Source organism: Eumetopias jubatus, unplaced genomic scaffold (genome assembly GCF_037043125.1).
Source record: "Eumetopias jubatus isolate StellerSeaLion01/CBP00866 unplaced genomic scaffold, mEumJub1_p1.0 scaffold_16, whole genome shotgun sequence".
Taxonomy (NCBI): Eukaryota; Metazoa; Chordata; class Mammalia; order Carnivora; family Otariidae; genus Eumetopias; species Eumetopias jubatus.
The window spans coordinates 86,972,085-86,987,447 of NW_028274822.1; the positions used below are offsets into that span (position 1 = coordinate 86,972,085).

The 15,363-nt window shown below is 37.2% G+C and overlaps 1 protein-coding gene across 2 annotated transcripts in view; it reads left to right on the top strand.

Moving 5' to 3' along the window:
* KNTC1 (kinetochore associated 1) overlaps nucleotides 1-15,363 on the top strand; it is a 75,363-nt gene that overhangs the window by 12,297 nt on the left and 47,703 nt on the right. For both annotated transcript variants that reach the window (XM_028092439.2, XM_088019375.1), the window contains exons 6-20: nucleotides 649-729; nucleotides 1,605-1,639; nucleotides 2,236-2,346; nucleotides 3,152-3,245; nucleotides 3,610-3,662; nucleotides 3,878-3,993; nucleotides 4,324-4,378; nucleotides 5,102-5,200; nucleotides 6,438-6,481; nucleotides 6,794-6,859; nucleotides 6,958-7,033; nucleotides 10,174-10,299; nucleotides 10,390-10,479; nucleotides 10,836-10,889; nucleotides 11,472-11,533. In XM_028092439.2, coding sequence (XP_027948240.2) covers nucleotides 649-729; nucleotides 1,605-1,639; nucleotides 2,236-2,346; nucleotides 3,152-3,245; nucleotides 3,610-3,662; nucleotides 3,878-3,993; nucleotides 4,324-4,378; nucleotides 5,102-5,200; nucleotides 6,438-6,481; nucleotides 6,794-6,859; nucleotides 6,958-7,033; nucleotides 10,174-10,299; nucleotides 10,390-10,479; nucleotides 10,836-10,889; nucleotides 11,472-11,533 — 1,162 coding nt within the window. The remainder of the gene's footprint in view (nucleotides 1-648; nucleotides 730-1,604; nucleotides 1,640-2,235; nucleotides 2,347-3,151; nucleotides 3,246-3,609; nucleotides 3,663-3,877; nucleotides 3,994-4,323; nucleotides 4,379-5,101; nucleotides 5,201-6,437; nucleotides 6,482-6,793; nucleotides 6,860-6,957; nucleotides 7,034-10,173; nucleotides 10,300-10,389; nucleotides 10,480-10,835; nucleotides 10,890-11,471; nucleotides 11,534-15,363) is intronic.

Here is a 15,363-nt window from a genome sequence, read left to right on the forward strand (position 1 = left end):
CTCTCTTCAGGGACTTAGATATACTTTCTCTGAACATGATATTCGAAATTCATTTTTATAGTTTTGAGAGTTCTATAGATTCCCAAGGAGACGTTATATTCTTTTAAAATGTTTTTGTAGGTTTCAGCATATTTATCATATTTTTATTTTAACAAGTGTTAATTGGACCTTAATTTATTTCATTATATCTGAGATTCTTTTTTTCCTGGCAAGTGAAGTTTGATTTATAAAAGTTTCAAAGAAGTTAGCATTGTTTTGCAAATAACTGACCAGTTCTTTCTAAATAAGCTTTATCTGTATCATTACCATATTGTTTGATGATTAGAATTTAAATGAGCAAATTGACATATTTTTAAGGTAGGTCCAAACACTTAAATTTTTTTTTAGATTTATTTATTTGAGAGAGAGAGAGAGTACTCACAGGAGCGGGGAGGTGAGGGAGAGGGAGAGAGAGTCTCAAGCAGACTCTGCACTGAGCATGGAGCCCAAGACAGGGCTCGATTTCATGACCCTGGGATCATGACCTGAACTGAAACCAAGAGTCGGGTACTTAACTGACGCTTAACTGACTGCACCACCCAGGTGCCCCAAACACTTAAATTTTATATCTGTGTATCTGTTAGAAAAACTGGCTTGATTTTATTTCAGTAGGTACCTATTATATGCTGCTGCTTACAAACAATGGATATTTTTGTATTACAAACCTTCAACTTGCAAAAATTCAACAAGGTAAATAATAGATTTTTTTATTATTATTACTGATTTGTAGCAATATTTCTTACTAGTTTTTTGGGTAAAATTTTAAATATCTCTTTAAGAATATTATTTTAGTTTAATTAGGTTCTAAAATACCAGCTATAGTTTTAAGTATTCATATATTGCTTATTCTTCACTATTAGGGCTGCAACAGAATCTGAAGAAATGTACATTGTTTACAGCCTTCAAGGAGTTTATAGCTTAGTCGGGGAGACCAGACTAAGCTATACTACACATAGCATAGTAATAAATGCTTTTTGATGGAATGAATGAACCTGGAAACTGATATGACTGTATAAACATGTTAACAATACACGCAATAATCCATAGTATATGCTAAGTGAGTGGTATGGACCATACATCCCTCTGAGGTGGGAAAGGTTGAGGAATTTGTTTGGCGCATGTGTTCAACAAATATTTTTTCATAGTCTTTGTGCCAAGAATGTACAAAGTCCTGGGGATACCACAAGACATAGTTCTTCATAGTTTAGAGAAGGAACCAGACAAGTAAAAGCACTCTTCCAAAATGGTGTGCAAAGTGATGAAGACCTTACAGGTAGGACTTCAGAGCTTGAGTAAGAGAGTTGGAGCAGGGAGACCACCCCTTTAGGAGGTAGAAACGTGGTAAGGGAAAGTATGCAGTCGCACTCCAGGGACAAAGAGGCAGCCTGGCTGGTGCCCTATGACATGTTGTCACAGTTGATATCAGTGGTCAGGGGCAAAACTGAAAAGTCACCAGTGCTTCTCACTAGAAGCATAGTGTATATAATCTCACCTTGACACACAAGGGTGACTTGTATGTATTTTGTAGGTTAATACTGTAACTTTCGTTCTCTCCTTTCATGCAGCGATTGAGAATGTAGACTTCAATACAGCAAAAGAGGTAAGAAAAGAAATCCACAGTTTCCTTTTGAAACTTATATTTAATGTAAGTTTAGGAGAGTGTTTCTGGATATTGTCTAGTGGCTGATATTTTGGGAATTAATGTGATAGAACATTTTAATAACATTGCCATTTAAAAATGCATTTATATAGGGGCTGGCTCCCTCAGTGGAGCACGCAACTCTTGATCTCAGGGTTGTGAGTTTGAGCCCCATGTTGGGTGTTGAGATTATTTAAAAATAAAATCATTAAAAAAAAGAGATGTATTTAAAAATAAATAAAAATAAAAACGCATTTATGGGGCCCCTGGGTGGCTCAGTCATAAAGTCTGCCTTCGGCTCAGGTCATGACCCCGGGGCCCTGGGATCAAGCCCTGCATTGGGCTCCCTGCTTGGCAGGAAGCCTGCTTCTCCCTCTCCCACTCCCCCTGCTTGTGTTCCCTCTCTCGCTGTCTCTCTCTCTGTCAAAATAAAATAAAAAATCTTTTAAAAAAATGCATTTAAAACAGATTGATTTAAACTCATTTTTACCAACTTTCCAAGGAATTTGGACTGTGGAGCATATATTGACGTTCTTATTTTTTTTTTAATTTTGCAGTTACAAGGACAAATCAAGTCTGGTTTTATTTCTACTGAAAATTATCATACTCTTGGTTGTCTCAACCTTGTGGCTGGAGATTTAGCAAGTGAAATTCCTGTGATAATTGGGGTAATTCTTTCTATAAAATTTTATTTTTTTGCTTCTGAGGTGTTTCTTCATTAGCACATAGTTTTGATTAAATTATGAATTAATTTGTAATGTGTAATAGAAACAGAGAAATTGTAAAATTAAAGTCATAAAATTAACTCAGTAAATACACCTAAGTTTCTATGTTGGAAAACATAGTGCATCTTTATTTTCACTAATTTCTACCTGAAATTTAGCATTTCTTTCAGTTATGAACCTAGGCAAAAACAACAAAAACCTAATTATATTCAAGGAGTATATTCTAATTATATTCAAGGAATAGGCAACAATTCAATATAATTACAGCATTTGTAACATTTTTACCTGCCAGATTTATATTTTATATTAAGAAGCAGCCACATTTCTCTATTCTATGTATCCAGTTCAGTATTTCATCAGAGTTTCAAATGATTTAAAATTAATATTTTTGAATTTTTTTTCAAAAATTTGTGGTTACTTTAATGAAAATACTTAACCAAAAACTATATCTCATCCTACTGGAAGAGGTCTTAAAGTTTACCCTGTGTCTTTGCAGTGAGTTACGTGAATATGCCCGCACCTTATTAAAAATCATGGGATAACAGCAAACAGACAAGTTTGCTATTCTTTCCATTCTGTTCTGTTCAAAGCAGACTAAGTGAGGAACTGGAAGATAAAAGCTAGTTGGGCTTGAATACATAAGTATGTTTTGAAATTAGTAACGTGTACAACTTGGGTGTTTCTACTTCGAGGAGACTTCAGATCTGAGAGCCAAATTTGCAGTTGATGTGCTGTTTCACCTCTGTAGGGAACCGGTAATTGTGCAGTCTCAAAATGGGAACCAGACTCTTCAAAAGAAGGAATGACAGTTAAGAATATTCTTGATACAGAGATTATTAAAGGTAAAATAAGTTAATGAAACTAGTTGAGGTCATTTTGAGTGAGTTTTAATTTTCATGTCAATATGCTAAGTCTGAAAAATGGGCCATTTTACCTTACTGCTCTTTGAAACAAGCCAGATTAGTTTGGTAATTGTCCACATACATGACTGTTCTTGACCTGTTTCAGTTTTTAACTCTTCATTTTGGGAGGTTTTACATTTTCATTGTCATCTAAAATATATAGAGGCAGGAATATGAGAATGGGAACTTTTTGTTTAAGGGTAGTAGTTCTGCCTTTCCATAAATAATGGTAGTTTATTATTTAAACATGGCTATCTGTAACACAAAAATGTAATCTTTACACACATTGCTTTCTCTTTTGTAGGTGCAAAGAAGTTCCAGTTGATAGACAATCTACTTTTTGTTCTTGATACTGATGTATGTTTCCGATATTTCTCTTTCGGTGTTTTAATTTGGTATTATGTAGAGCAACAAAAATTTGTCAGACTTAACAAAGACAAGGACTTTAGCTGGGGTGGATTACTATCTGGTGTGCTGTGCTTTATTTCAGTACACATATCAAACGATAGAGCCTGCAATGTAAGATCTTGAAATGTCATTAAGATGTGTCCGTGATATGTCTCTTTTTACAGAATGTGCTGAGCGTCTGGGATATTTACACTCTGATTCCCATATGGAACTGGCCCTCTCTTCACATCGGAGAGTTTCTTCTTACCACAGAAGCAGATTCTCCTTCATCAGTCACGTGGTACATTATGACACCAGTAGTGATTTCCCTTCTTTATAACCAGGTTTCTTGATCATTCGTTATGTATTACATTTTCACTAACCCTGTGCACAGACTGACAGGGTAAGGACCATTCCATTGTTGGCCAGATTCATTGAGAACAAATAGGCATTACAAACCTCCAAGTGGTTGTATTAGAAAGAGTGTCAGTCTGGGCCATAAACATGAAGAAATCAGGTTCATTGTCTTCTGTGGGAATCAGTTTTAACCTTTTAGAATATTCCTTTGACTTAGCCTATATCTAGCAATTGGCACAACTTACTTGAATCACTTAAACCTTTTCTCTTTTAGGCAAGGGATTGCAAATCTCAAATTAGTAGCTCTGACAACTACTACTGATAAGAAGGTATTGGAAAATTTTATTTTGCATTTGTCCACATTATGTGTTAGAAATAGCATTAAATAAAATGAAAGTGGTTAAGTAGTGCCCATAGCATTTTAACTCTGTGTTGACACAGACTTAACAAATCAGAAATAATCCTACAGAGTCTTTTTTACTTATTAAAAAAAAAAAATGGAGGGGCATCTGGGTGGCTCAGTCGCTTAAGCGTCTAGCTCTTGATTTTAGCTCAAGTCATGATCTTAGGGTTGTGAGATTGAGCCCCGGACTCAGAGCAGAGTCTGCTTGTCCCTGTCTCTCTGTTCCTCCCCCTGCAACTCATGTGCTCTCTCTCTCTCTCTCTCATAAATGAATAAATAAATAAAATCTTAGAAAATTGGATATAAATCTCAGCTCTCCATTTCAAATGGAGCAATATTAAAAATATCCACAAGAAAATGTTCATTAGAGTGACTCCTACCGTTAGGAATTACATTCACCTTAAATACAAATTGTAGAATGAACTTCCGGTATATGTTTTTTCATTCAACAGATTTGGAGGGTGGAATAGGGCATAATTTTATATGTAACATTTAAATAATACAGTAATGGACTTAGTTATAAAATTGTTTTTTGCATTTAGCCTTGTGCCAAATGTTTTAATCTAGACCCATGATTATGAAGTACTATCTTGTTCTTATAAATTTATATGACCTACTATACTAATTGCTCTTCTTCTGTTTTTCTTAGATGAAAAATCTCATGGTTTATTCATTACCTACGATGGAAATACTGTATTCTTTAGAAGTATCTAGCGTTTCCTCTCTGGTCCAATCCGGAATTAGCACAGTATGTTGATATATATTTTGTACTTTATAATAAAAAACATGAAGTAAGCTAGGGGGCACCTGGCTGACTCAGTCAGAAGAGCATTTGATTCTTGATCTCGGGGTCATGAGTTTGAGCCCCAAACTTGGTGTAGAGATTACTTAAATAAATAAATATTTTTTTCCCTTTAAAGTTAAGTAAGCTAAGCATGAGTGGAAATTGGTGTAATACCTGGACAGATCTCAGGTTTACAACTATATTTATTATTACCAGATGTTTTCAAGTGCACTTGCCAAAGACCAGTCTTCATATAAGGAAAAGAAAAGCATAGTAATCAAATAAAACCTGAATCATCTACTTACTCAGTTTTCTTTGTTTCCACAGGAAATATGAATGATAAGTAATTTGGGGGGAGGGTCATTGCTTTTATGGACTTATCTTTTATTATAATCTTTTTAAAGAACATTTATTACATTTGTTTCGTATATTCACACACAGACACACACAGACACACTATATTTTTCCAAACCATTTGGAATTTACTTGCAGACATCATGGTCTGTTAGCCCTAAATGCTTCAGGAGGTCTCTCCTAAGAATAAGTGCATTATTCTATAGCACAGTTATCACTCAGAAAATTTAACATTAATACAATACTATTATGAAATATACCATCCAAATCAGATTTTACCAATGGTGCCAATTACTTAAAAATTTTTTTTTTCATTGATCCAGTATCCAATCAAGCATCATGCATGGAATTTTGTTGTCATGTTCACATGGTAGTCTGCTTTAATCTGTAATAGTTCCCTAGTCTTTTGTTTTTTTAAGACATTGACATTTTCTGAATCCTAGCCTGTTGTGTTATACAATGTCCCTCTATTTGGATTTGTCACAATTAGATGCATGCTGAGCTTTCCTGGCAAGGATACCACACAGGTAATACTGTATTGAACTGTGTCACATTAAGGGGCTCATGTCCATTTGTCCTATTACTAGTGATGACAAGTGTGATAACTTGATTAGGGCAATTCTGCCAGATTTCTCCACTGTAAGGTACTTTTTCCCCTTTGTCATTGCTAAGTAGATTCTGTGGTGGTATTCTGAGACTCCGAGAATATCCTTTTCCCCGTTGGTTTTTTGCAGTGAATTTAGAATCCATTGATAGATAATTCTCACCTAAACCAGTTGTTACCTTAGTAACTATAAAATGAATTATTTCTATATTTCAATTTTGAACATTTTTTTTATTGTTGTAGGATACCATATACCTTCTGGAAGGAATTTGCAAAAATGATTCAAAGTAGGTCATGTTTTATTTTATCAAATAAGTTGTTAAATGGCAGCTAAGCTACAATTTACTTATTAATATTAATGACCAATACACTTACAGTAAAAACATTTTTCAGGGGCGCCTGGGTGGCTCAGTCATTAAGTGTCTGCCTCTGGCTCAGGTCATGATCCTGGGGTCCTGGGATCAAGCCCCGCATCGGGCTCCCTGCTCAGCGGGAAGCCTGCTTCTCCCTCTCCCACTCCCCCTGCTTGTGTTCCCTTTCTCGCTGTATCTCTGTCGAATAAATAAATAAAATCTTTAAAAAAAACCAAAACTTTTCAGATTATCTGAAGACTCGGTCTCTGTCGTGGTACTCAGGTGTCTTACAGAAGCTTTACCAGAAAACAGGTAACTTCTCATTTTCTTTTAAGCTTTACCCCTTAATGATAAATTTAAATTCCCTGATGAATAAAAGTTTTACTGAAATTTCTTTTTCAATTTGTCAGATTGAGTCGGTTACTTCACAAGCACAGATTTGCTGAAGCCGAGAGCTTTGCCATTCAGTTTGGACTAGATGTTGAGGTAAATCATTCATGAATTCATTTGTTCATCGAACAAGACTTTTTTCATGTAACGGAGACTGGGGAGGCAGACACGTAAAGCGTAATTGGAATTTAATGATCGAGCCTATAATTAAGATATGACCAAAGTACACTAGGGATTCAAAGGGGAGATTGATGCTTACTGGGGCGGAAAGACTTCACAGAGGAGATCATTTTTATATCAGATCTTGAAGATGTTCCAGATGGTTCAGGAAGAGGAAGGGAATTCTAGGTGCAAGGATAGCATGAGTAAAGTGAGGGAGGCTTTTGAGGCTTCCAGGAACTCCCGATTAGGTAGGAGTAGAGAATAGGTTATATGCGCAAAGGAGTAAAAGGAGCTGACAATGGAATAGTAGGGGACCAGAGCCTGGGGAGTATTGTGTGTATTGCAGAGGATTTATTTATTTTTTTTTTAAGATTTTATTTATTTATTTGTCAGAGAGACAGAGAGTTTGCAGAGGATTTAGATTGTATTTTGCAGGTGATGGGGAGCTACTATGAGTGTCCTGATTAGATTGTTGCTTTGTAAAGCTAGAGAATTGTTTGGGATGGGGCAGACTTAGGGGTGTGAAGACCAATTGGGAGACAACAACTTTCTGCATGAGACCTGAGCCAGTGCAGGGAGGTGAAGGTGTATAAGAGGGAGGGTCTGATACAAGAGGTGCAGAGGAGGTAGAATCAGTGGAACTAAGTGATCAAACATCGGGAGGGACAAATGTAGGGAATGGGCTGGCAGGACTCTGGCTCAGCATACCTGTGAGATGGTGATGGCACTTCCTAAAATGAGAAGTATGTGTGGAAGAGCAGGTAGTGGTAAAAGATGAAGGGCCTGCTTTCTAAAAATTGCATAGAAGGGGTCTTGTGAAATGAGGTTATCTGGTAGGAGATTGGAGAGTGATCTGATCTGAATCTAGAGGTGGGTAACACGGGGGGATGGCCAGACCACTCCAGGCGAGTGTGTAGAGTAGAGAGATCTCATCTCAGGATGAGATCCAGGGGCACTAGCATGTAGAAAGTTAGGAATAAGGGCTATATGCATATGTGGAGAGAAATAAAGGAGGAAAACCCAAGAATGTATGATTATTGATAGAAGTCAAGGAAGGAGAAACTTTAGAGTCTAGTGGGGAGTGATTAGCAGTTTCAAATACTACAGATAAGGTAAAGTATTAAAACTGGAAGAAGTCTGTTGGATTTGGTGATTAGGTCATTGACATCCCTTAAAAAGTCCTGGAGAGTAATGAAGGAAAAAGCCTGATTGTAGTAAAGAGTTAATACTTCCTTAAGTGGGTGGTGGGCACTCCTGTGTTTGTTGTTTTAAAAGTGTAACATTTTAGGGCACCTGGGTTGCTCAGTTGGTTAAGCGTCTGCCTCAGTCAGTTAAGCGTCTGCCTTTGGCTCAGGTCATGATCCCAAGGTCCTGGGATCAAGCCTCGCATCGGGCTCCCTGCACAGCGGGAAGCCTGCTTCTCCCTCTGCCCCTCCCCCCACTTGTGCTTGTGTTCGCTCTCTCTCACAAAAATAAATAAATAAAATCTTTAAAAAAATAAAATGTAACATTTTAAAACATAAAACAATTTTGTGTGTTGTGTAGAAAGGTATATGAGTAAAGGGATAGAGAAATTAATGGGCTATTAAGCATCAAAATCAGAGTAATGGATACTTCTGGTTGGGACAAGGAGAACGATGTATTTGGGAAGAAGAGAAGGGGGTCTTAAGCTGTATTGGTAATATTTATTTTCAAGTAGGGTGATGAGTACATGAGTGTTCTGTTACTACTTTCTGAACATCTGAAAGTTTCATAATAACTATTTTTTAAAAGAGTGAATGGGATCGCCTGGCTGGCTCAGTCAGTGGAACCTGCGACTCTTGATCTTGCGATCATGAGTTCGAGTCCCACATTGAACATAGAAATTACTTTAAAAATATCTAAAAAATTGTAAAGTGAATGGAGTGAAAAATCAGAATCAGTGAAAGCAGTTTTCAGGGAGTGGAGAAATACAAGTAGAGAAACTATGCTTTCTTACCATTTTTAGCTTTCAGAATGACAGAGTCCTTGTCAAAGTTGGCATTTTGTTTATAAAAAGGGAACCTAAAGCTTTGGGTTTCTTTCTTTCTTTCTTTCTTTCTTTCCCTCTCTCTCTCTTTCTTTCTCTTTCTTTTCTTTTCTTTCTTTCTTTCTTTCTTTTTCTTTCTTTCTTTTTTCTTTCTTCTTTCTTTCTCTCTCTGTCTTTCTCTTTCTTTTCTTTTCTTTCTTTCTTTCTTTCTTTTTCTTTCTTTCTTCTTTCTTGCTTTCTTGCTTGCTTGCTTGCTTGCTTTCTTTTCTTTCTTTCTTTCTTTTTTCTTCTTTTCTTTTCTTTCTTTCTTTCTTTCTTTCTTTTCTTTTCTTTTCTTTTCTTTTCTTTCTTTCTTTCTTTCTTTCTTTTCTTTCTTTCTTTCTTTCACAGAGTGTGCACGAGCCAGGGGAGGGGCAGAGGGAGAGAGAGAATCTTAAGCAGTCTCCATGCCCAGCATGGAGCCTGACACAGGGCTTGGGACTCAATCTCTTGACCCTGAGATCATGACCTGAGCCCAAACCAAGAGTTGGATGCTTAACTGACTGAGCCACCAGGCACCCCAGTATTGGGTATTCTAACTCAGGCTTTTCTACCTGCTAAAGAACCTTTGACAGACTTAGAAAGCGAGGCATGCAATATAATTGTGTGGTCATCTTTTAAAAACCAGCTCCATTACTTTGGAACTGCATAGTTTCAAGTACATTACTTACCCTTTCTGGAGTCTTGGTTTTCTTGATGGTATAACGGGAATGTTAGTATTTATCCCGTAGCATTATGGTGAGGTGTAAATGCTTGCTCAGGTTTTTATGAGAATTAAATGAGATACTTCACATAAGGCTCTTAGTACCCTGCTTGACACATGTAGTTCAGGACTCAAATGGTCTCCATAACTCTTAGCAATCTGGATTACCTTTGGGTTATCTGAGCATTACCTGTTTTACTGTTTATTCCTGGACCACATGAGGCTTCCCCTTTTTTCATAATAGTCTGTTGCCTGCATCCTAAGAAGTCACGCACAGGCATTATTTTGCTTCAAGTTGCTTAATGTGGCATGTTTATATTACAGCTTGTTTACAAGGTGAAATCCAACGATATATTAGAGAGATTAGCCTTGAGTTCTGCAGACACCAGCGAGCAGACCGAATGGCAGAAACTCGTAGATGAAGCTAAGGAAAATCTACATAAAATCCAGGTGTGTTTTCCCTGTCGAGTGCGAGAGTATTCAGATTGATGGACTGATCAACATTAGGTCACCTTACTGTGTCTGGCATTTCTGAAACAGGATGATGAATTTGTGGTGAATTACTGCTTGGAGGCTCAGTGGCTAACCTATGAAACCACCCAGGAAATGCTAAATTATGCCAAAACCAGGGTAAGTTTTTATAACATTTTTACCTGTTAGTGTCATGCAAAAGAAACCATCTCAAAAAAAATGAATTCTGTCTCCATCACAGACATTTTTGCCATAGGTTCCCCTCAGTGAGCTTTGAATACCGTTGCTAGTTATATTCCTTAAAATCAAGGTGTAACAGATGGGCAAAATATTGTGAGCTGTTTCTGTAAGATGCATTACTTTTTTAAGATATGTCATTTATTTATCGTTCACTGTTCATCTCAGATTTCAATGTGATCTGATAATTTGTTTCCTTTCACAGAAAATCCATCTTCTTTCATGAAAAAAACTAATATAGCAGATATTCTAACATTGTTTCTCATTGTTCATCTTAGCTTTTGAAAAGAGAATATAAAACTGTTCCTGTCTATTCTGATGTTTTAAAAGAGGTAATTACATTATACTTAATTTGAGGGGAAATTTACCTTTATAATATGTTTTTCAATTCAAGATAGACCTGTGTTTTTTCAAGAGCAACTTATTTTAATTCTTGTTTCCTTACTGAAAAATGGGAATAATAATAGTACTTGCAGGATTATTTTGAAGTCAAATGAAATAATTCATATAAACCATTTTGCATAGTGTCTGGCACTGGTTAAGCACACAAATGTTAACTGTTATGATGACTATCATGGTTTAAACTCTTACTTCAAAGTAAGTTTTTGGTATAATCCAACTGGGTTTTAACATAAGGGCATTTATAAGTCACTGGGAAAACTAATTAATTTTGAGGAGCACCTACAATCAACGTGTAAATGCCTTCTCCTTTGCAGTTTTATTGCACTGAATGTGATTGGAAATGTTTCCATTATTCCAAGGTTCTTTTTGTAACATTTATGAGAATTGACCTATAATATGGGATGAAATGAGCATGTGTGTAAGACTTCTGAAACAGAAAGCCTAATCTTTGGTGTTTTTAATTTTAATTTTCTTGCATATGACATTCAGATTATCAGATTATTTCTTTTTAGGTACTAAGGGCTCACGCAAAATTGACTACTTTTTATGGAGCATTTGGACCAGAAAAATTCAGGTGTGTACATTCCTCATTTTTTATTTTTAGATTATGAATTAGGTTTTAGTTTAGAATATCATAAAAGATAAAGTATTGCTTTGACTGAATGTGTTTCTGGGAATCGGGTGATGGAAAATATTATTTTCCTGCTAGGTTGTAGATACTCTTCTACACCATCTTTGGGAACTGATAAATTTGAAAGGCAAATTTAAATGCACATATCTGGGGCTCATGGGTGGCTCAGTTGTTAAGCGTCTGCCTTTGGCTCAGGTCATGATCTCAGGGTCCTGGGATTGAGCCCCACATTGGGCTCCCTGCTCCGCGGGAAGCCTGCTTCTCCCTCTCCCACTCCCCCTGCTTGTGTTCCCTCTCTCGCTGTCTCTCTCTGTCAAAAAATAAATAACATCTTTAAAAAAATAATAAAAATAAATGCATATATCTTTGCCTTAGCAATTTCACTTCTGGCAGTTGATTCTATTAGATATGCTAACGTGTGCCCCAAGAATATCATTATTTACACAAATGAGATATAGTTATCTTAAAGATAATACAAGTTTATTTGCCAAATTAACAATGAAGGGAAGATTTATTTTTTTCCTTGTGGCTAGTCAATCCCCCTTTCCCTGCTAGTTGCAGTGTTAGGCTAACAATCTGACCTGTATTTGTCTATCTCTGGACTTGGTATTCAGTTGATTTTATGGTATTCATTCACCAGTATCAATTAGGGTTTGTTTTTTTTTTTAAGATTTTATTTATTTATTTGAGGGAGAGTGAGAGCACGAGTTGTGGGGTGGGGTAGAGGGAGAAGGAGAAGCAGACTCCCCAGAGAGCAGGGAGTCTGGTACAGGGCTTGATCCCAGGACCCTGAGATCATGACCTGAGCCGAAGGTAGATCCTTAACCAACTGAGCCCACCCAGGTACCCACCAGTGTCATATAGTTTTAATTAGTGTAATTTTAGAATGCCCTGTTATCTGGTAGACTAGCCCTGCTATGCTTTCCTACTTTTCAGAATTTGGGGAGCAATTTTCTCATATTTGGTTTTTTGTATGACATTTAGAATGAGAATCACCTTACCCAGTTTATTTGTTTTTTTAAATTTAAATTCAATTAATTAACATATAGTGTATTGTTAGTTTCAGAGGTAGAGGTCAGTGATTCATCAGCCTTATAAGACTCATTACATCACATGCCCTCCTTAATGTCCGTCACCCAGTTACCCCATGCCCCATCCCCCTCCCCTCTAGCAACCCTCAGTTTGTTTCCTGTGATTAAGAGTCTCTTATGGTTTGTTTCCCTCTCTGATTTTGTCTTGTTTTATTTTTCCCTCCCTTCCCTATGATCCTCTGTTTTGTTTCTTAAATTCACATATGAGTGAGATCGTATGATAATTGTTTTTCTCTGATTGCATAATACCATCTAGTTCCTTCCGTGTCATTGCAAATGGCAAGATTTCATTTCTTTTGATGGCTGAGTAGTATTCCATTGTACAGATATATCACATCATCTTTTTTTTTCTGACAACGGATTTGTTTTTAGAACATAGAAAAACCATCTACAAACTAATAATAAAAGGGCAAGCAGCCTAGTAAAACCAAAACATGGGCAAAGCACTTGAACACACATGACAAAAGAAGATCTATGAATGACCAGTAAACATGAAAAGTCAAACATGGGATTACCCTGCAGTCTAGCAATTCTCCTACATCTTTACCCAAGAGAAATAAAAAACAATCTAAAAATGCATTTTTTTAAAAAGATTTTATTTATTTATCTGAGAGAGAGAATGAGCAGGGGGGAGAGGCAGAAGGAGGGGGAGAAGCAGACAGGGAGCAGGGAGCCTGCCGAGCCGGGAGCCCGACTCGGGACTTGATCCCAGGACCCCAAGATCATGACCTGAGCCAAAGGCAGATGCTTAACTGATTGCGCCACCCAGGTGCCCCTAAAAATGCATTCTTTTTCATAGTAGCGAAACACTGGTAATAATCCAAACATCCATCAACAGAACAGTAGACGTACAACTGTGATGTGTTCACACAAAAGAATACTGCTCAGCAATAGAACACAGACTGCTGACACACACACAACAACATGGACGAATCTTAGAAACATTATGCTTGCAAGGGTCCTGCAGTTGGAAGAATAACAGCCCCTTAAAGATGTCCAGGTCCAAATCCCCATAATCACTTGGCAAAATGACCATCATGTGATGAAGGTTGAGGACCTTGAGATGGGGAGATAACTTGGGATCACTTGAGTCCTTAAAAGCAGAGAAAGCCTTCCTGGCTGTGGTCAGAGGGAGATATAACAAAGGATGAATGGTCAGAGATACAATGTTACTGATTTTGAAGATGGAAGAAGGGACAACAAGCCGGGGAGTATGGGTGGTCTCTAGAGGCTGAGAAAGGCAAGAGACTCTTCCCTAGAGACTCCATAAAGGAACACCTCTGCCAACACCTTGACTTTGACCCACTGAGAACACTTATTGGACTTTTAATGCACAAACCTGTAAGATAATAAATTTCTGTGGTCTTAAGTAGTTAACTTTGTGGTAATCTGTTATAGCAGCAACTAGAAACAATCTTCACTGGTTTTCTTATTTTGAGATTTGATTCAAGTATATGTTTTAATTCCTTCAAACCAATATTTTCCTAAGTTTTTTTGTTTGTTTCTTTGTGTTTTTATTCCTACTCTTTCTTTTTTTTTTAATTAAATTCAATTAATTAACTTAAAATGTATTATTTGTTTCAGGGAGTACAGGTCTGTGATTCATCAGTCTTACATAACACCCAGCGCTCACCACAACACATACCCTCCCCAATGTCCATCATCGAGCCATCCGATCCCCCCACCCCCCTCCCCTCCAGCAACGCTCAGTTTGTTTCCTAAGATTAAGAGTCTCTTACAGTTTGTCTCCCTCTCTGGTTTTGTCCTGTTCATTTTTTCCTCTCTTCCCCTATGATCCTCTACCTTCTTTCTTAAATCCTGCATATCAGTGAGATCATATGATAATTCTCTTTCTCTGATTGACTTATTTAGCTTAGCATAGTACCCTCTAGTTCCTTCCACATCGTTGCAGATGGCAAGATTTCATTTCTTCTGATGGCTGAGTAGTGTTCCATTGTATAGATAGACCACATCAACCTTACCCTTTCATCTGTTGAGGGACATCTGGGCTCTTCCCATAGTTTGGCTATTGTGGACAGTGCTGCTATTGGGGTGCAGGTGCCCCTTTGGATCACCGCATCTGTATCTTTGGGGTAGTATCTTTACCCAGTTTAAAGAAATGTTATTTTGGGGGCACCTGAGTAGCTGAGTTGGTTAAGCATATGACTCTTGATCTTGGCTTGGGTTGTGATCTCAGGGTTGTGAGTTTGGGCCCTGCGTCACACTTCTGGCTCAGTGCTGAGTCTGCTTGAGATTCTCTCCCTCTCCCTCTGCCCGTACCCCTGCTTGTATGCATACAACTCTCTAATGAAGATATAAAATCTTTTTTAAAAATCCTTTTTTATTAGGATTTTAAATTTTTACTTATTTATTATTTTATTGGGAGTATGCTGAACTGAAGATCAATTTGGGGAGAACCAGCATCTTTACAGTATTGAATCTTCCAGTTTAAGGACATTATGTGTCCTCCTCATTCTGTCCTTTTTTTATGTTCCTGAATGGTACCTACTCAGTTGTCTTTTTTTTTTAATTTATTTTTTATTTTACTTATTTATTTATTTTTAAAGATTCTATTTATTTATTTGACAGAGAGAGACACAACGAGAGAGGAAACACAAGCAGGGGGAGTGGGAGAGGGAGAAGCAGGCTCCCCACTGAGCAGGGAGCCCGATGCGGGGCTCG